This window comes from Periplaneta americana, chromosome 10 (assembly GCF_040183065.1).
Source record: "Periplaneta americana isolate PAMFEO1 chromosome 10, P.americana_PAMFEO1_priV1, whole genome shotgun sequence".
Lineage (NCBI taxonomy): Eukaryota > Metazoa > Arthropoda > Insecta > Blattodea > Blattidae > Periplaneta > Periplaneta americana.
Genome location: NC_091126.1, coordinates 90,395,984 through 90,418,834, shown reverse-complemented (window position 1 = coordinate 90,418,834; position 22,851 = coordinate 90,395,984). Strand labels below are relative to the sequence as shown.

At 36.2% G+C, this 22,851-nt stretch overlaps 1 protein-coding gene across 2 annotated transcripts in view; it reads left to right on the top strand.

Annotated features, from left to right (window-relative positions):
* Positions 1-22,851, top strand: part of Magi (membrane associated guanylate kinase, WW and PDZ domain containing protein magi) — a 252,065-nt gene that overhangs the window by 180,873 nt on the left and 48,341 nt on the right. The window contains exons 10-16 of one of the 2 annotated variants that reach the window (XM_069837901.1): positions 4,387-4,543; positions 7,857-8,049; positions 9,341-9,463; positions 9,844-10,011; positions 19,357-19,391; positions 21,214-21,384; positions 21,467-21,614. In XM_069837901.1, coding sequence (XP_069694002.1) covers positions 4,387-4,543; positions 7,857-8,049; positions 9,341-9,463; positions 9,844-10,011; positions 19,357-19,391; positions 21,214-21,384; positions 21,467-21,614 — 995 coding nt within the window. Of the gene's footprint in view, positions 1-4,386; positions 4,556-7,856; positions 8,050-9,340; positions 9,464-9,843; positions 10,012-19,356; positions 19,392-21,213; positions 21,385-21,466; positions 21,615-22,851 lie in introns of both variants that reach the window. The other variant, XM_069837900.1, reaches the window with a different exon arrangement.

Here is a 22,851-nt window from a genome sequence, read left to right as displayed (position 1 = left end):
TGGCTCAAATTTTATTTCTGGGTGTGTACTATAAATACACTTCGCTTATGTAACTTCGCACCCTTTCCTATGGGCAATTTATTAAATTTGTTATGCTTAGTCAGCATCCTTTCAAAAGAAGGCACTGGCTATGATTGTGGAGGTGCTTTATCCATGGCCGAAAGAAATTCAACATTGTAATTTCACTACCGTACTGTTGACGATCACACAGCACACTGTTACTAAGCACAACTGAAACAGTACTGCAGTGGCAGGAATCTTCTTCCAAATATAGAACATTCCCAATACAAACATTCTAAGGGGTTTTATGGCAGTATCTTTGTTCGTGGTTTCACTTATTGAGGGAGCGTGTCAAACAGATTTATGGCTTCCTGAACCCAGTTCTCCCTAAATGGTCCTTTGCTACTGAAACCATTATACACAAGTTTATTCTCAGTCAGGATAAGTTTTTATTTATTTATTTTATTTTAGTTGGTTATTTAACGATGCTGTATCAACTACTAGGTTATTTAGCGTCGATGAGATTGGTGATAGCGAGATGATATTTGGCGAGATGAGGCCGAGGATTCGCCAGAGATTACCTTGTATTCACATTACAGTTGGGGAAAACCTCGGAAAAAACCCAACCAGGTAATCAGCCCAAGCGGGGATCGAACCCGCGCCTGAACGCAACTTCAGACCGGCAGGCAAGTGCCTTAACCGACTGAGCCACGCTGGTGGCCCATCAGGATAAGTGATGGAGGTGTCACATCCTCGGATGCTGTGATAAAGGATGAGGGAGTTTGTGAAGTACTAAGGCCGGGTGCACACAGAATCAGACGCGGCACGATGCGACATTTTGTCTCATGGTACTTGTCTCCCATTGATTTCTTATGATTTGGTGCACACAGAATCAGACATGGCGCGACGGTCGCGAGCAGACACAAGGCGACACGAAGAGACGACATCGAACGACTGCTTGAAGTTCGTCGCGAGGAGACAGTCTGATAGCTGCAGTGTACTGCGCATGCGTTAGTAATGGCTATGATTGCATGCTTTCATTGTCTACAAAAAAATACTATTGTTGTGTAGTGCACATTATTCATAATGGAGCTCGATGTGGATAAATTAGTAGATTTAGTACAGGAAAGATACATTCTGTACAATCTTTGAAACAATATCACGAGAATAATGTGGTTTCTGAAAATATGTGAAAAATTGCAAATGAGATGAAAGCACTCAGGTGAATAATAATTTATAATAAAAACACTGCGTAACAAATGTTAACATTTTTTTTTGCGCTAGGCATGTGATATATGTTTTCTACATAAGTTGAGCCGTCTGAATACGAATATGACAATAAAAACAGTTGTTGGTTACGGTTTTTGAGAAATTTTGGAATTTATATCTATTCAAAATATTGTTTTATGTAATGACAATAAGGCTAAATATTCACTGTTCAGAAGATTACAGGTTCCCTTTTCTGCATTTTCTTTTACACTGGGCATCAGGTACATCACGAGCTAAAGTCCAACAATAGTCTGCTAGCATATTGGTACTCCATTGTCCTTGGTATCTTTTTTCCATAGTTGAAGTTTCTTGATAGAAGTGCTCATCATGCTCATCACTGAAATCGCACAATTCTCGGGGGGGAAAAAAGTCAAGATGTCAGTGAAGGAAGTGAATTTTCAGGAAAATTTTACAACCCCTAGTTTAATACGCCAACAGTAAATTTTTCACTAGTTCTTCATAGTTCTTACTTCTACAGTTATCCAGAAAATTAATTCAATCTCCTTGAATGCAATCCAGACGGCTGTCTCTTTTCCTCCCAGCAAAGATTCGAAGTGACTGTCCATTATTTCTCTAATTTGTGGTCCATTGAGAACTCCCTCTTTTATTTTTGAATCACTAATAGCAGGAAATGTTAAGGGATGCGCGCTGGTCTGAGTCCTCATGGGGGAAGAAATTTTCTCATGAAATTTCAGCCAGTGTATGGGACCGGTGCCCACCTAGCATCGTGATGCACTTGGGGAGCTACGATAGGTAGCGAAAGCCAGATATAACGACTGGGGAGATTATCGTGCTAACCACACAAAACCTCCATTTTAGTTGGATGATCGTTCACCTCTGTTTTGGCATGTGGACGTGAGGCCAGCAGCCAGCTGGTAGGTCTGGGCTCTTCATAGGGTGTAGCGCCACAGATTATTAATAGCAGGAAATTTTCCTGGATATTTTATATGCTTCAGTTTTATAATTTATCCCTTTAACAAAATTCTTCATTAACCCTAACTTATTGTGTAAAAGGGGTAAAATTACTTTGCTTTGAGGTAGGCCTACAAGGGGTTGATGTATAATATTTTTCTTCCTTGGCTCTAGTGATTGTCGTTTTATTTTATAATGCTTATCTCGAGCGCGAGTCCACACCTGTGGAGTAACGGTCAGCGCGTCTGGCCGCGAAACCAGGTGGCCCGGGTTCGAATCCCGGTTGGGGCAAGTTACCTGGTTGAGGTTTTTTTTCCGGGGTTTTCTCTCAACCCAATACGAGAAAATGCTGGGTAACTTTCGGTGCTGGACCCCGGACTCATTTCACCGGCATTATCACCTTCATTTCATTCAGACGCTAAATAATCTAGATGGTGAAAAAGCGTCGTAAAATAACCCAGTCAAATAAAATAAAAATAAAATATCTCGAGCACGACTGTCCAATTCGTACAGAAAGCAGCAAAATTTTGTGTAGCCTAATTGCATTCCAAAAAGCAATGCTACAACCTTCAAATCCGCACATATAAACCATTCGTACTTTGAATATTATCATTAAAGGACACTTTAAAGAAATAGCCTGCACGTCCTACACAGAATACTAACACCACAGAAATACCCTGGTAAACTGAAGCATTTTCAAACGGCGAACCTGTTTCTTCCCCTCCAAATGGAACCGAAAAGGCCAATAAAACAATTTCCGCTTCTAGAAGTGGTTTTGACATGGTGATATATTGCAAAATATAAACTACAGTAATGTAATTAAGCTCACCGTGAAAGAAATGCACATCTCAAGTAAAATCAGGTAAACTCAAGTGAATTTATACCGCGAACCTGTTTCACTCCCTCGAAATAGGCTCGTAGAAGGGTAATGAAATAATTTCCCTTTCTACAGGTGCTTCTAACATGGTGCCCTACATATACTACATTTGTTTTCACATATTGGGTCTTCACATTTGTAAAACAAAATAGTTACACACGAAATACGGTGATTTTTAAATAAAATGCATAGAAAATTAATTATATTGTGCATCTTCGAAAACCCGAAGTAATGGAACATTTTGCTTGTTATTTTTTAATTCAGGAGGTCGAAATTAGTAAGAATTTTTAGTTTTATGTCTGGCGCAAAATGACTGTTGACCAGTGTAATTTGTAGTAAGCCTAATTCTCTGCTCTAAACTATCACTCATTATTGACTTAATATATTATTTTTCAGTATTGTGAGTCGTGAATTAGTCATAACATAAAAAATTACGTTTGTGCAGTACATTTTAATTTTAAGACTCTTTCAATCGTATAGATTTTTAGGAGCTTGCGTCCTTAGGAAATAATAAGCAAATGCAATAGAATTTTTTCATATAGACAGTCCTGTATTATTGACGCCATTTTCTAGCCTAGGCCAGTTTTCCAATCCCACAGCCAGCAAATCAGTTGTCGCAAGCAGACAGTTTTAAGCTGTCGCGAGGTGTTGTAAAGCAAAACGTAGCGTCGTGTCGTGCCGCGCCGCGTCGCATCTGATTCTGTGTGTATCCGGCTTAAGTCTTCTCGTAGAAGTGTAGAGTATAAATATGTAATAGTTGAACAGAATATACAGTTGAGTATAGTGAACAATTGAGAAAGATGACCAAGTAAGCCTTAACATGGAGACAGTTTTGAGGCATAGATAAAAGTGTTTGTTACACATTTTCGGTGATAATTTAAATTGTTTGATAGGGGCATGTACCATTGCACATGACACTGAGTGGGATGAGTGTAGGGTTGGGAGTATCCTTGGAGTTGGCCCCTTCAGAGTCGGCAAGGTTCCATCTGACTTTTGACAAACTCAGCATTTAATTTCCTAACATAATTCTGTATAAATTCAGCCCTAGTTCAAAGCATGGAAACTTGACAAGTGTAGACAAGTAAATTTAAGAAAATGTGCTGACTTTTAATAAGCCTAGAAAAATAAGTGTTTAACAGAATTAAGAAAACATGGGAGCTCGTAATAATTATAAACAGAATAATCTCTACGTTGATGAGCAATTCGTAAACATGTAAGAGGGATACAGAAATGTATTACATTTAGGAAAAATGCAGAATACACTACAGAGGAAATGTATTTTTCCTCAATTCAGCAGTTCACATAAATGATTTTGATACTGTTTTCAGGTACCCTCGGGACTTGAGGTGGGTGGGCTTGGGCCCTGGAGTACGTGTATATCCTGCAGGACCAGGACTGGAGTGGGTGGAGACTCTGGTTACCTTGGTTCGGCAGGAGACTGGTTTTGGTTTCCGCATTGTTGGCGGAACAGAAGAGGGTTCCCAGGTAGGATCCATGGTGAGAAGAGAGTCATCCAATGCTCAGGGCAGTAATGGCATGGTGGGAGGTCTTCCTTTCATTGTCATTAGTTCTTCTGCATCATCTGTTCAGTAGTGTATAGTTTGTGTAGTATGCATTGATACATACTAAATATATGTCAACATAACTGTTCATTATCATACTAAAATGTAAAATATAATTCTTTATACTTGTCATAAACGCATAAAAGACAATTTGAGAATAAAGAACTCACTTCATCTTGTAATAACTTTGATTTCACTACAAGATGCAAATTCTTCTAATGCAAAAAGCTGAAAATATTTATAATGTCGTTAAAAAAAATCAGTATATTATTGTCCAATATGAAATATTACTCCATAATATGTGTGTGTCTACAAACATCACATACAAAAACAGAAGAACATGAACATATTGCAAAAGTTAATTCCATATCACCAGTAAAAACAAACTAAATGTGAATTTTCATATAAATCCAATGTTTAATGATATTGTTCTTAATTTACTAACAGTGTGAAGTGTTAATTTAAGAATTGTATAGCATTATGTTGGCAGCACATGTAATTATGATGTTACTGGGCAGGGCATATAGCACGGATGGGCGAATTCAGAAATGCATATAGACTGTTAGTTGGAAGGCTGGAAGTAAAACAACCTTTGGGGAGATCGAGACGTAGATGGGAGGATAATATAAAAATGGATTTGAGGGAGGTGCGATATGATGATAGAGACTGGATTAATCTTGCTCAGGATAGGGACCGATGGCGGTCTTATGTGAGGGTGGCAGTGAACCTCCGGGTTCCTTTAAAAGCCATTTGTAAGTAAATACAGTAGAGAGATATTGGAGTGAAGTTATGTCAGCATCGACAGTTTAACAGAACACAAACTGTTTATGCAAAAATCATTGAATACAAATGCTGTTAAAAATTATTTTACTTGCCAAAATTCAGCATGGTGATGGTGAAAGTGTCTTTATTTCCCAACCATTTTGGAATTTTTTATGTTTTATGGTAGATCAATTAGCTACAGTCTGGAAGGACCAGGATCAATCCCAGGCAGTTTTGGGATTTTTCTCGTTACCAAAACTTTTAGAACAATTCCAGGATCCACTCAGCCTCCTATCAAATTGAGTAATGGGTCTTTTTCTGGGGAGTAAAAGGTGCCATCCACACCACCTCATTCTAGTGTCAAAGTTACAGAAACATCAGCTCTACCTCCAGGCCCCTTATGTGCCTTCATAGGATATAAAGACGGTATCATAACCTTTTTTTATGAAAATATCCCTCACTCCCAGCAATCTCTTCTGACAATTAATGGAGATGATGTCTTTGCGAAGGTTATTTTCAGTTCTTCAGGGCATGTGATTTTAGGTTGTTTGAATTTGGGGGAGGGAATATTATTACTAGTAACTGTATTCTCGAACAGTTTAAGAATTGCTTTCATGAAAACTTTGGCTGTATGTGTTACGACAATCATGTAGGAAAGAGGAAAGAGATTATGCTTTGTACCAGTTAACTCGCCAAAGAAGGAAGTCATAGTCACACAACTACATTATACACCTACAAGTTCATGACTTTCTTAAGAAAATATCCCTGCGCCATTAATTATGCACTATATATATATATATATATATATATATATAAAATATAAAATATATATATATAAAATATTATATATATATATATATATATATTGCATTATGAAGAGGTACTTGATGAAAAGGGTCAGGTTTTTCGGAGCTCTGATATCTGTTTGAGAATTTAAGTCTGGTTTACAAGGTGAAACTAGGTTACGAAACTAATTTCACGAAATTAATTTCTTGAACTAATCAATGCCTATATAATTCTGTCCAATGTTTTCACCAGTTGTTTCTTTTTTTAATTAGGATATGTATTATCCCATAATAAATTTGCATCTAGCTATACACTCACTTCGATCTTTAAATTGAACTACCGAGCACTCTGGCTTCACAAACATCATGAATTAATACTCATTTAGTTTCGTGAAAAATTGATGGAGCCGAAACTTTCCATTTTCAGCAAACATTTTCGTTCTGCATGTATACACCGAACACAGTAGTTTCATGATTAATTTTCGGAATCTAGTTCCGTCATGTAAACCAGCTTCTACGAAATGAAAGCATTTTGTTTGAAATCCATTTTCAAAATTTTTGTACCATAGTAATTTTGAATATGTTAACATGAATATTGTTAGCATTTATTATGGAATCCTAAGACATTCCTGTTATATCTTCATCACGTCCTTCTTTCGAAATTTCTTTCATGGGTCATGGATTGCTTTGAAACTTGCAACACTAACATGAGGGATTGTTTACAGATCAACTCTGCTGACATATGAATCGTATTTAAATATTTATTATGAAATAAAATACTTAAACTGGATCATATTATGCTCTGTGATTAAATGCATAAATACAATATACCAGTAGAAGACACTGCACAACTGCAAACGACTTGATGATCAGCCTTGACTAAGTTGTTTTTGCTGTCAGCATGCAGGTTCACATCTACCTTATCCAGTAGCCATCCGTCATGACTGTTCATGGTGACAAAGTGTTTTATTTGACTAATTTATCCAAAGAGGTGTTGAAATTGTCCTTCTTTCTTTACTATTCATGTTTTGCACTGGCTTAAGAAATGTTTCATCACTCATTGCAGTTCACGTTATGATATAAAGCTATTTCCTGTTGGATATCGTGTTTCAGTTCATCTAGGCTATGTGGGTTTGCTTCGTACTTTCTTCAGTATACCATATAAATAACAGTCACAGGGAGTAACGTCAGGAGATCGTGGAGGCCACACATTATTGATAATCACTCTGTCTTCAAACACATCACGAATTACCCACAAAAATATATTGGCGACATGCATTTGCAGGATCATGTTCAAAGTACCTGAAAATACACTCCTTTCATTCTGTTGACTGAAAAACGGCCTCATTCTCAAACACCCTTAATCTCTGTACCTCTCTCAAAGTGAGAGTCCAAGTTTCACAACCATACAGAACAACTGGTAATATAACTGTTTTATAAATTCTAACTTTCAGACTTTTTGACAGCAGACTAGATAACAAAAGCTTCTCAACCGAATAACAACAGGCATTTTCCATATTTATTCTGCACATTTTAAAATTATAGATATATTATTTCATTTGCAGTGAGTCAGTAGTCGAACTTATTCCAGTAATTTGATAAAAGAGTTACTCATTTGTTGTGCACTTCATCTTTCGTCCTGTACAGAAGTTGTGTTGCAATTTGTGATGCAGTGGTTCTTGTTGTTAGGTATCCATTGGCCACATAGTGCCAGGTGGTGCTGCTGATCTAGATGGCAGACTGTGTACAGGGGATGAAATCGTGAATGTGGACTCACAGTCAGTTCTCAGTACCTCACATCATCACGTAGTGCAACTCATGGGCAAGGCTGCTGCAAATGGTCGCGTCACACTAGGTATCAGGAGGCGAATTCCTACGCAAGGTAACCAAATCTCTTATCCATCCTAAATATTACTTTCATTGAGGCTAACAAATTTCTTTTCAATACTTCTGTCTTTACTTATCTTTAGGTGAATACATTGATATTACATCTTATTATACATTACATATTTGGACTAGTGTTTTCACTTTCATCAAAACATTGTCAGGTCCTTATTATTGCTATTATATTGAACACTATGTTGATGACCCAATATAATTATGGATCTTAGAGTATTGAATTAAAACATATTACCGGTACCCTAATACACTGCGCCACTCTTCGAAACGTGCTGAATTAAAATTAATCAAATTAAAATTATATAAAATACATAATCCATAAACATCAGTTTTACAACATTAGATCATCAACATAGTGTTCAATATAATAGCAATAATAAGGACCTGATGATGCTTTGATTAAAACGAAAATGTTAGTCCAAACATATGTGTAATAAGATGTAGTATCAGTATATTCACTTAATGATAAGTAAAGACGGAAATATTGAAAAGAAATTTGTTATACAAATACTTACCTGAATAGTAAAATGACATTGAAAAAAAAATCATTCAGGCTACTCTTTTGATAATGTTTTAATTCTTTACATCCTGAAGTAGATAATGTATCAAACTGAACTGTTCGTGTAAGTGTGAGCTTGTTAGATATAAACTTTCCGAAAGGAAGTAAAATTTGTAATTACCTGAAACCAACAATTAATATACAAAGTATCCCTATGATGTGCAAAATTTTATAATGGAAGAGCATTCAATTGTGGTCTGAAATTGCGAGTGTTTTATGGATTCAAGATTCATTTTGTTCTAATATGTTCAAAGGGTTAATAATTTTCATAGTTATCTCGACCAAAAAAAAAAAAAAATACTATAGTAAAACCACTTAAGAAAACGGTGGAGTAAAAATACATACCATATTTCCTGCATAACACGCAATTTTTTTCTTAAATAGGCTAAATACCGTTTAAAATATAACTGCATCTTATGTTCCAAAGGTCTGTCAATGCATGCCAATGAGACAGCTACCATCTTGTTCTTACACCACAGCAAGGCCACAAATAAGGGTGAATGCTCTTTAAGAAATGCAATATGTAAAAAATTCTGCTTTCTACAGTCTCAGTTCACAGTGGATGTACATTGGTCCCATCAAGTGAAAATTATTCTTTGTTACTTAGCTTCTTTTATTCCAGTTACCCAAGAATTGTGAACCTAGTTGTGGCAAATGATTTTGCGTATATTCACTTCTGTGATGTATGTTACGTGTATTTTGTGAATCTTTTCAGATGTAAGCAGCTATGCGAGACCTGATCTTGGTTATCCATATGATGTGACTGTTACAAGAAGAGAAAGTGAAGGTTTCGGATTTGTTATTATTTCTTCTGTCAACAAGGCAGGTTCAACCATAGGTGAGCGATTCCCATGAAAGAAGTATTAGCTTTTTTCTTCCGATTGTTACTGTTCTTGTTCAATATTTATCCAAATAATAATTAAAGTGATAAATATATTTTATCTTGGTCCACAGCTGATTGTGTGAATTTTATTTGTTTACTTACGTACATTTCTGTGCTATATGTGGCTAAAATTGGAGTTAAGGCTCTAAATAAAACAGCCTGTAACCATGTCCGAGTAGTATGTAATATATTGTATACTTTTTATTTCTTCTTGCTCTTGTTATTTAATTCATGCATTTCTATTCCCGTTACTCAAAGGAAAGATGCCATATATGTGCTTTGTAATGTAAAATACAATATAGTACATTGTTTCATTATTACGATTTTGTACGCAGGTCGAATTATAGAAGGGAGTCCTGCTGAACGTTGTGGCCAGTTACATGTTGGGGATCGTATCCTAGCTGTCAATCACATCGATATTATGAATCTTCACCACGGAGATATTGTGAATCTCATTAAAGATTCCGGCTACACTGTCACGCTCACAATAGGACCTCCTCTTGGTAAATCTGCTAATAATTTTTGTGCTTATGTAGGTTTTAATAAAATATCAGTATAATGTTTTATTTTTTGTAGAATGGAAATCACTTTGTTGTAGTGTGTGTATGATGATGATGATGATGATGATGATGATGATAACAATAATAATTATACAGTGTAAGATGTAAAGTTTCTTCCGGCTCATAATCATAAAGTTTGACTAATCTTTCCAGAGTTTAGGGATTATTTATTTTATTCCTGATCAATGGCACTTTGCCGAAGTTCACCATTCTCTGTATAGTCTATAAAATTGCTACGTTTCAAGGGCAGTAGGTAGGCATGAATGTGATATCTGGGTAAAAAGAGAGAGTAAAGTAGTAGGTATGAAATTTAGGTACTATAATAGAGCATTCTGTAAGAAAGTGTGTATGTAATAAATGTAATTGTGGCACCATATGCAAAATTGTGAGGTCCACATTACACAAATGTAATTGCTGATATGAACGTATACAATAAAAATAAATAATAAATAAAATTGTTAAAGTTCAACGTCCACAGTTTAACATGAATATTGCTGTTGTTTTCATAAAAGTTTACACAAAGATTACAATAATATTATTGTGAATCTTAATCTTTGATGGCTTTCACAATTTGTTTGATCACAAAGGAAAGGTACATAATATTCTCATTTTTATAACTAGAGGCAACAGATTTTCTTATTAACATTAAATGTGTATCTCTTGAATTAAAGGAAATGTGGTTATTTTTGTGAATATGTATGTAATAGTAGCGAATATGCCAATATACTGTATCTAAATATTTTGCAGCAAAATTATGCTGATAATCATGTACCGTTCTATTTTGACAATGGGAAAAATGTTCATTCTCCATTAGCATTTGGAAACTGAAATTGAAAACACGCAGTGTATTGTCAACAAAATTTAACAACACATCCTTTCTGTCAAATATTCCCAATGGTCAAATAATATTTACCAATTACTTAGGTTAGAGCTCCTATGGTGTCTAAGTGGTCTGACATTTAGTGAGTTATGCAGGCGTTCGGAGTTTGAGTCTCAGTCAGGCCTGGGATTTTTCATTTGAAAAATTTGTAGCAGACAAGGTCGCAGTTAGGGTTTTTCTCAGGGTTCTCCTGTTTCCCCATGTTAGGCATTAACATCATTCCGTCCAGTCTCCATTCTGTTATCATTCCATAGTATTCCCTATATGCCAGCAAGGAGGAAACTGGTCTAGGAACGAGGGGGAGGTTGCCTGAAACCTGAAAAAAACAGTGAACCTCGGTGTAGTCTGCTGGTGTGTGTTGGGAATATGCATAGCTTGAGGGTAAGTGCAATAGAATTTTCTGGGTCGCAGTGCTAGGTTGTAGTGCTCCCTTCCAAATACAGTACAAAAGAATACTTAGGTGAAAGGGTATGAGGCTTTCATTGTGATTTCCTAGTTTTGGGAAAAATCTTCTCCAAATTCCATTTGTGAAAATAGGTCACAACAGAAGTGGTTCCAGGTGAAAATATTTGTGTATACTTTCTGTTTTCTTCTTTTTCTTCCTCTTCTTCTTCTTCTTCTTTTTCCTCCTCCTCCTCCTACTCTTATCCAACACCCATTCTTGACATTTCTGCCATTTGGTGCCTACTGCCCAGTAAATGTGTGTGCCATTGGGTGCGGATATTGTTCTGCCTTGTGTAAGTCCTGGATATGATAGCAGGTGTCTGGTGTCCATCAGGTCATAGTCACATAACAGACACTGACTGCTAGGGAGCACGCCAGTGTGGTGTAGATGGGATGCAAGGTAGTCACAGTCAGTCGGAATTTTAAATACAGCAACACTTATTTGCCATGGTAGATTAAGGGGAATAGGTTTTTTTTTCTCCCAGTTCTTTCCAGTGGTGGCAACTAGATGCTGGTTTTTGTGCAGTGGTTGATGGTTTTATCAATATGTTCTTTGGCTGATTTCAATGATGCTGGTGCAGTTCGTTGGGGAAGGTTGGTGTGGACTTCAGCTAGATAATTAGCTTTCTCATTTCCAGAAATACCATGTGGCTAGGTGTTCACTGTATCCACAGAGTCCATTCTTCTTCTGGCATAGAAGCAAGCTGATTGGCATGTAATAGTAGTTTGGCAGTCAGTGTCATCATTTTTTTACAGTGTAAGGTTGGCAGCCTTTGAGGCAATAAGATGGATAACATTTGAGGGTGCTAGTTCTCTTCGCAATTTCAATGCTGCTTCCATTACTGCCATTATCTCGTTGTCATGCCGTGTTTTAGCATGTATAAGACGCACTTTTTTTTATTAAATTATTGATTCAAATATTGGGATGCGTCTTATACTCGAGATAATTAAAATCATACTGTAGGCCTACTTTACAAAATATTTATTCTCAACTTTATATACGTACCTAGGTAACATGAAAATTGTAACCAGTGTCCCCATTTCTGTATTCATGCCATCAGTTGCAGTTCATATCGTCCATATCATTGTCACTACCGGTTGATTCTTCACTATCTGAAGCGCATCACACAATCTTCACTCTCGTCCATCGCGTTCAAAATGGACGTGACTTTGAAACTCTTTGATACCATCTCTGCAGCCCTATTTCTGTTCTCTTGAGCATAATGCACCATTTCTAGTTTGAATTTCACAGTGTAACATGCTCTGACTTCACCCATTCTGCTACTTTCACTTTTCACTCACTCTTAGCAGACTCCATCCATAATGAACAATGGCTATTACCACACAGCTCTGCCTGCATCCCCTAACTGTTACGCGTGGTAGCTCTGCCTGCAACCCCTAACTGTTCTGCAAGGTACCATTACAGTATGTGGGCAACAGGATCTCAGGAATTTACAATGTAGCAAAATGTATCAATGTGTTTACTGATATCTCTGCAAGAATATAAGAAAATCATTTTCTTCCAAATTTACTGTCTTAATACTGGGGTGCGCCTTGTACACGCGTAAAAACGGTAATTGCTTAGTTATGTGTCCACAGTAGCCTTCAAAGTGTTCGCTGTAGTATCTGGCTCTAGTCCTACCTGTACCACGTATGGACGACTCATTCGTGTATAAATGGGTCCACTGTGGTTCGGGGTGGCAGCTACGAATCATCCTCAATGTGGTAAGATGGGGTTCTATGTCTATGGAAGCATGCTTTGGTGTATAATTGTCTCGAAGTGTGAGACTAGCCTCTGCCAAGTTATTGACTATACCAGGTTCTGTAGGTAGCAGAACATGCTGTCCTAGGTGAATTTAGCTCTGAGGCCTGCTGCCAAGGTCAGTGGCATCCATTGAGTTGGCAGTCTGTTTTCAGCCCATTGATAACTGGTGCATTAGTTAGCATGTACCCATTATGTTTAAAAATTTTAGCATAGCCTTCTCATGACGGACACTGAATGGTTCATTGTTGGTTGAGGCCTCCATGGCAGCAGTAGGTGATGATTTTGCAGCCCCAGTGATGGCCCTTTGGATTTGGTCCACTTTTTCCAGAACTCTTCTACTTGCTGTTTTTGTAGCTTCATTTCCGTATTTCATTACTGGTCTAACCTAAATTTTGTAAGTTTTTATCTGGACGTCCTGGTTAGCCCGTGTCCTTGGTCGTTAAGAGTGTTGAAAAGCCATGATCTCTTCAGCCCAGTGACGGTCAGTGACTTGAAATATAGGGGTTCATATTTTCAGTGACAGTACTTTTACACTGTGAACTTCCTAGTTTCATAATAATGCACAAGCACAACTATGTTAAGTGGTTGTCGAGCACCATGCAGTTTGAGTTGGCAAGTATCTTAATTACTTTACTTGCACAAAAGTAGGCCTAGGCCTATGTGACTCACCTATTTGAAGAGAAAATCCATTCTCTTAACTTTGCTGGCAGCACATTCGTCATCACTCTTTGATTGAAATAAAGTATTTATATAATAGTGTTGTTTCACAGAAACATGGCAAGGACCAAAAGTTTTTCCTGTGTCATTGTGTTGCACTGAAATGTAGAGTAGAGAAATTCCGTTCTGCCTCAGATGTGTTCATGGGAATGGTGAACAGTATTTTCAGGAGTCATACAGTTTCACTAAATGCTTCATTTAAGTTGTCATTTATAAAATCAAACATGGACAACACACCCGTAATTTTCATAAACTCTTCTCTTTCGTATATAGCAATCCATTCGGCATGGAGTTTCTTCATGTCCAAGAAGTTATAATTCGTGTATGCTGCTTGTGGATGATTTTCAGTAAAGCAGCATTATATTCTGAAAATCCGTCAGCTAGAAATAGCATAGCTGCTGAAGATGGCCTTTGAATTGAAAACGGTTTATAGCTTATTGCACTACGATATCACAGATTTCTTTGGCCTTCTGATTTTTTGTTTCCGAGTTATCTTCAGGTTTCTTTCTTTCTTTCTTTCTTTCTTTTTACTACTCTCCTGAACAAAAGAAACTTCCACTCTGTCCTGGCTACTGGAAACTACATGCTCAAATGCTGGGATCTGTTTATGGAGATATGATGGATCATAAGTTTTATTCTTCTGAATTTGATTGAAAAGAATGCCAATAAGAGGAATTATTCGGTTGAAAAATGAAAGCCATTATACAAAATTTCCATTCCTGAGAATCTCTTCGAAACCACAGGCTTGTGATATATTAAAAGGATTTCATGTGATATTTTTATCCTGAATTGTCCTATACAGTCAATAGGATAATTTCTGCATTCATATACAGTATTCACACTCCTTAAGTGAAAGTTTCATCTAGTTGGAACAGATCTTGGTAGTCGTTTTTTCACTACTTCACCTAAAACTGATGTGGAGATCAGAAAAATGTTCAGAGGCCCTGAAAGTTAGCAAAAATTATTTTCACATTGCTATTTGCTGAAGCAGCATTTTGCATGATCAGATTAAGCTGATGCACATAGCAGTGAACATAAGCTGCGTCTGGATAATTTTCCTAGACCAATGCTTGAACACTGCATAATGAGCCACTGTCATATGTTTGAGTGATCAGTTTCCTGAAACAAGCTACCAAATGACGATATAGCTCATCTGTTATGCTTTTAATCAAAGATGGTGTATTATGGTGAGGAGGAACATTGAAGTCATAGAATCTTTCAACAAGTTTGTTATTGTGGATATATCCGTAAACAAACACCATCTGAAATTTGTTGGAGACAGCACTTGTTCCATCTACAATTAGAGCTAGAAAGTCCGCAGCTTTTATCTGCCCCGAAATATCTTCATGACAGACTTCTAGCATGAACACCAAATGCTCGTTTTGAATGTTTTTTTATATTCACTTGAAAACTGTTGAATTTTTTTAGGTGGGTCTTCAGGATGATCTAGCTCAGCACTGAAATTTATGAGACCACGAAATATGCCTGGATTAGAAGACAAATCTGTTTCATCGTGCTAATTCAAAGGAGCCACAGAATCTAATAACAATAACATTGATGATATTTAGCTCGTATCAATGTATCTATTATTGGCTACTTTCTGGTTGTGAAGTTCAATGTTTCTTCTATACGCACCATCCAGCTGAGCAGCAATATTTCCCATGAGGGCTAAACTAAGGACATTTTTTGTACTTGGGATTTACAATGCCTCGTGTTTTTAACCCTTCCATTTATATGATTCACATCAATCATTCCTGTTTTAGTCTACATTTCTTTGCCACCAAATAGCAAACATGGAAAACAAAAGAGAGCATTCTTGGCATCGCAACTGTACAACTAGTCATTATTTTCGAACATTTAGCATTAAAAATTCCATTAAAAGTCCTACCCTTTATAGAATTTGTTTCCAAAAACTTTATAGTAGGTGTTGGTATACCAAGCCTTTTTAATTCTATTTTCAGTTCTAATGACCTAGATGAAAGGATTGTGATTGTTAGCTACTAATGGAATTCATTTTGTACATTAGCAGATACTTACTCTGTCATAATTAACACTTTTAAAAAGACAAAAGAAACTCACAATGCTGGAAACACAAAACATGGTATAACGTACGATATAACATTACCCAAGCTGTACTTTTCAAGGTAGTTTGAACTATTAGCAAAACAGATCTGTTGAATAGATCCAGAAGGCAGAGATTTCATGGGGAGGAGCCATTGTGTATACATGTCATAAATTGTCTGCTGGTTAAGGTCACGCCTCCAGAGTTTCTCACTACACCTGCTCCTCTAGCACTTGAAGTCTCATAGCAAACACGGAGCAAACAAGTCTGGTACAGACGTACATACAAGTTCTCTTCAGATAATAGGGGTATTTTTTAAAAAGTTTAGAGTGTATTTGTTAGTCATCACTGATTATTACTCGCATTATTTATAACATTTCTAGGCTAGTGCTAACTTGCTACTACCTTGTAGAACTGCTCATTTCCACTCCTGGTCAACTTGTTTTTTCCAACTTGGTTATCCAATTCGACAACTCATTCGGTCATCCAGTTCCACTCCTAGATATTTAAATAAGTTTTCCTGTTCAGTGTTTTCTTCCTTATACTGAAGTTGAATTTTCTCAGGTTTTGTGGATACTAAAAAAGTTGACGCTATTTTAGAAGAAGTCACTATTATGTGATTTAAATCAGTCCATGTAAGTAGTTTAAGTGCCAGGTTGATAAAACTCTCAAGTCCAATAAAGTTCTTACTTTGGGTACAGATCAACAAATCATCAGCATGTAGGTCGGCTTCAACTCCAGGAACAGATTAAACAGCATTTAATCAATCGTTTATCATGATGTTGAAGAGGACACATCTTCTGAGAACTGTTCCTTGTGGTATACCCTGTCTTTGAATCTACAGTAGAATTTTTGTCCATTCTTGTTAAGCATTGAGCCAGGAATGATTTAATCCGTTTTAACATGTTGTCTGTCATTCCACAGGGTTCCATATACTATCATATGCAGTTTTAAAGTCAAATGACACTACAAATGTTGACATTTTTCTCTGGAAACAGTTTTTCACATTTTGCATAAATCTGACGGAAACCAGCTTGTGTGTCATTAATAGGACCATTTGACTCCAAGTATTGATTTAAGTCTTCGCACTATAATGAGGGTCACATAAGAACAGTTCCTAAACAGCCATCTTGTCAGTGTTGTCAACTGTTACCAAATATCACACGATCCTACGTACTAAATGACTTATTTACTTACCATACTTTATGTTGGAAGGTTAGGCCTATTCTAAATAATTCAATAATTTGTAACATATTTTCATAGGTATTTCATAGGCAAACTATACGAGAAAGGGATCAACATGTCAAGTACCGGTATTCTGTCTGGCAATACGAAATTCATTGGTTTGACTAAACAATTGACTCACGAGACCTAACCTAAAAATATATTTTGTTTGACCACATGAAATTATTAGTATACTAACTCCGAAAACTTACCTGACTGTAGTCTTGAATTATAACCACAATGCAACACATAAAATAACTATTATGTATTAATATTAATACTGATATTAATTAATTATTAGTATGTTCAAATTCCACTAGTTTCCAGTAACAGGCTCAGAAATCTAGTACAATTTCGGTTTCATGGAACTCCAGTACCGACAAATATTGTCGATATTTGTCTCAGCTGCCAACATTCTAGTTACAAAATCACTAACATTTGTAGTATTTGTCAGTATCGGAATTCGAAACGAAATTGGCAAAAGAAAATTCAACCTGCAAACTAGAAAATCACCACAATCCACTAGCATGTGTAGTAATGGGGGGGGGGGGTGGAATGGTTAGGTTTCACCCATAGGGTATGAAGTAAGCTGACCTAGACTATACCATTCTTTCCATAACTTTACAATAAACACTCGTGAACAAGATGTGGCTATAGCTTTCTGGTTTTCCTTGCTTGAGAACTGGTTTATTTCACCCTTTCACTATTGATCTGGTACATGTTTGGTCCATGTTATGTTGTACAGAGCAAGGAGTGTTTTCTTGGCAGGTGGGCCAAAAATATTTTAGGAACTTGGGAAAAATTTCGTCTGGCCTGACTGTCTTACCGAATTTAATGCTAGTAAAAGCTGCTTCTAATTCGAAATCTTTGAAGAGCTCTCAGAAGAGTTTATGGTTATTTTCAGGGAGGCAGGTTTGTGGTCCCCTCTTCAGAGTTTGGCAGGCAGTTTTATTTCTTCGAAGCCTACTCTCATCATAGTGAGAGTAAAGTGCATTCACATATCTGATAAATAATTCTGTTAAAGACTTCTCACCTTATTGCACTGGCTTTAACTCTTTGGTCCTAGGTTGATTACTAAGATTCATCACATACCTTTGAGGTTTTATCCCATCTTTACTACTGATAAAAGATCCATGTGCCGTCTGCTTAACCTGCCATAGCTGTGCTTGTTTTCTTCTAAGATTAATGCAGCCCTGTTATCAGCCAGATCTTTGGCAGCCTTCCGCACATTACTTCTGTTCCTCTTTAGAATATTAAAGGTTGCATTCCAAAAAAATCGTTGATTTCTATCTTAAATGTATGTACGAATATATTAATGAGCAAATTTTGTAATGTGAAGGTAGATTGAGAGAAATGTGATACAATGAACACATTGTTTCAGGAATAAAGAAAGTTTGAGACTAAAGGAGAAAAATGTGGCTCCTAAGCACAAGCATCAATTGAAGTTTAATTTAATTGTCAAGAAAGTCAAACAAGACAAAGAAGAAAATATCCCTTCTGTTTAGAAATAAAAATAATTTCCCTAAATTATACAAAATCTTTTGTGATAATGTGATAATTATTTCCTGATAAAACACAAGGTATAATATTCTTATTGCGATGTTTTTCCAAAGTAAATGCGATATTTTGTAGCCTCTCATTATGGCTTACTGGATTTGTAGTTTTGTATTACTATATTTCTGTCTACATTCATTCTGACTTAAAGAAAATTCAATTTTCTTTCTGTTATGTTGAAAATGTGTGATATATTTTTAATTACGATTTTACTGCAGCATGTATGATGTGTAACCTTGTGTTTACCTACTGTTCCACCTATTTGTGACCTGCAAATGAAATTTATCATCCAGTTTTAATCTAACAACTTATCAGCATTATCATCATCAACCTGACAGGTTATAGTTCTAAAAGAATTGTTACAGTGTGCAGAAGTTTTCTTGCCATCTCCTCATGTGGTGTTCTAGTGTTTCTCTCTTTGTAATTCTAGATTACCCTACGGATTCTTGCTTTGGGCATTTGGTTATCATGTTGAAGCCAGTTATTTTGACACTTATTAAGCAAGTTATTTAAGCTTAAATTAATATCCTACCCCTGAAAATATTTTTTGATATATATCTGACTATAGATATCTGTTTATGATTTTTGAGGATTATTTTGAAAACAATATGATTTTCTTATATATATGAATTGATTTTTCAGATGATGCTTCCAGTACAGCGTCAGTCTCTCAAAGGGTATGTACAAAGTATTGTTATCTGAATCACCAATTCTCTTAAAGTGTGAAAATGTATGTGTGAGTATTATTTATAATTATTCTGGAACTTTAGTTTTCCAAGCTACTAAACTCACTACAAATTGTTATTCTGTTTAAATATACAGTCAAATGAATAGAGTGAGTTTTTTTTTCCAATTGTACTCTTGTTCATCACAGTGAAGAAGAGAACACAATTCTTCATGTAATCAGTAGAATACAGATTGATAATGGGCAGATAACATTCTTAATTAAACCCAAGTCACATTACGACACTTAATAGAGAAATTCTGTGTATCTGAGTCTAACATGGACAGCACATGTGATTTCTCATTACCAGTTGGTTCCTAGAATGTGAAAGTCAAACTACATCACACATGTGCAGCATGTCCTCAATCATTGTCATAACATAACCATTGCGACAGAGCTTGTGTGCATTCAGAGTGCAGAGTTTCTTTAAAATGTGTATAATATAGGTTTCCTTTAGAATATTGTTTGTTTATATATGATTCTTATATGCGTACAGAATCTATTCGCCACTTCAAAGAATATTTCCTGATGTGAATGTTCCAGCTCGTGAAACAATCCGTAAATTTTATATAAATTTCGGGAGACTGGAAGTATTAAGAAAAGTGTAAGAAAGGAGAAAAAGGTTTGGTAGGAAAAAATGTTTGATGACATTGGGTACTATTTCGAAAATTCCCCCAACTTTTCCATTAGTTGGCTTGCCCAGCAAGCGGGAATTTCTCATTCTTCCACTCATAAGGCTACACAGTTTTTGAAAATCAAACTATAAAAAAATAATATCTCATGAGCTACGACCATGCGAGTCTGGAGAAAGGTAAGGTGTACATTTTTGTAATTTGGTTGTGAATAACGTGATCATGAAATGGACCCATATCATATTTTCTTCTCTGATGAGTCTTTATTCGATGTCTGTGACTATGTATACTCACAAAATTACCGCTACTGGTCCATGAAGAACATAAATTATCACCAGGTTTCCCTCCATAATGGGAATGTACAGTATACTATGAGCAGGGAAAGAGTTATCTGAACATTACTTTCTTTTTTCAAGAAATAGTGTAATGCCAATAGGTTTGTGAATCTGATTTCACACTCTTTTTTAAAGAGTTGACAGAGATGGAACAAAATTACTCATTCTTTCATCAGAATCTCACCACCATACAGTGAAGGTTTTCCTACAAGAAATTAATCGTGTTCCAGAACAGAGTCATTAGTGTTAATTTGTGGCTCTCTCAATCCTCTGGTCTGAATCCCTGTGAATTTTATCTTTGGGGGTTTATTGAAAAATGAAGTGTACAGAGCAAATGCATCCGCAATAGAAGATCTCATGTATAATCTCCATCAGTAGATAGCCTTTTTTTCTCAATGGGAACTTGAATAAATGATTGAAAACATGTAACGTAGATGCCAAAAATATATAGAAAAGGAAGGTGGGCCATGTTCGTGGTTACATTGGGTAAGTAGATAATATATTACCAGTGTCAACTCAGGGCACTATGGGGCGAAAAGGTGTACTGTTGCTATGCATACAAAAGCCACCATGCGAGCAGACCACATTAGGCTGAGGTACTGCATAGTTGAAAGAACTACTCATGCTCACCATAAACTGGTCATAATATGTAATGTTAGTTGGTGTATGGATAGTCAATTAGATTGGCCATAGGTATTATTAGCATTAAAAGATGAATATGCAGGTCACGTAAGTTTGTGTAGAGATATTATGCATTGAAAAGTGATAGTAATAATTACTAATTTTATTGTTACAACTTCATTGGTAGGAGGAGGAAACACTAGGGGCAGAAGAGGAGCAGTACCACGCAGTGGAATTGAGTCGTGGCACACGTGGCTTTGGATTCAGCATTCGTGGGGGAAGAGAGTTTCAGAACATGCCACTGTTTGTCCTTCAAATTGCTGAAAGTGGACCAGCTGCTCTTGATGGGCGTCTGAAGGTAACATTTTCTTTGCATGACCTAGAAAACACTGGTATTAAAGGTGATATTCAGGGTTACTTACTTGTTTTGTATATTGCAGATTGGTGATCAAATTATTGAAATAAATGGTATCAACACCAAAAACATGACTCATGCCGAGGCCATTGAAATAATTCGTAATGGTGGACCATCAGTGAGGTTGTTGGTACGTCGAGGGGGAAAAGTCCCTCCCCCTCCTCCAATTGGAGGTATGTAACACATTGTATTATATACTGGGTGAATAGAAAAAAAAAGAGCATGGAATGTGACAATGCTGTGCAGTATTTGCATTCCATTGAAGGTTACAATAACCGTGTCCCATCTGAAAGGAATTGTAGTGCATGTTCCAGTTCAAATGTGTGACTATCTAAAGAAAGTTATTTCACTTGATTATTTTATTCTGAATTTTATGGAAATTTACAATGTTTCGGAGATTGGCTCTAATCTTCTTTTTTAGGTGAACAAATGACAAATAAGAACAGGGACAACATTTCAGTTTTTGCTTGAGGGAGCAGGGGGTAAAGTTTTTAGGGAAGACCTTAATAGGGTATATCACTTGGCTTACTCGCACCCTATTTCCTCTGAAATGAACCATTTTCCATATTGTAAACTAGGGTAAACTTGACTGCTGGGATTAAGTTTACCATAAAACAGAACAAAGCAAAAATTTAAACCGAATGACATTGTTGCTTGAAGACATGAAATTTGTTTCTTGTGATTTCTGTGCAGCTGAATTGTAAAACTTTGTCTATATAACATTTTCAATTTTATTTGCCCAAATTCTACTGCAGGCAGAACCTAAGCATTTCCTTTGAACAGGTGATGCCATGTAGCAAAATTTTAATTTTAGGAATTTAGAAGTTAATGCAGGAACAAGACCTGTAAAATCCACTCCTAAGTGTAAATCAGCAAGTTCTACTGCAGCAGTGCGTGTGTTTTTAAGGGTTTACAGTAGTAGCTCAGACATATTGTCTCCAAAATCTTTTAACAGGTCACCTGTTGTTAAGAAAGCATGTTGACATTCCGTAGCTGAACACATACTCTAACTTCTGTAAGCAGTAAAGTGATAATATCACGAATTCCAAAAGACGTGAATTTGGTTGCACATGAAGTCTACTCCAAATAATAGTAAAGGAAAAATATTGTCAATTCCCATCTAGAACTATAATTATGTCTTTATTTATGATATGTTGGAAATATTAACATTAATTTTAATTAGGCATTGGATTAAAACACCAGATTTTTCGATGCATTCCTAACACAACAAGGCATTGCCAGATGATATGCCATTGTCACAAACAATTTCTTGAATTATATCTTAAAAAAATTTCGTCTCTTATTTCTTAAAGTGGAATATTGTAATGTTAAGAGTACAGTTCTCACATTATTTTCTTTAGTTGTACTACTTACTCATTTTTTTAAATCTTAAACTCAACAGGGGGCAAC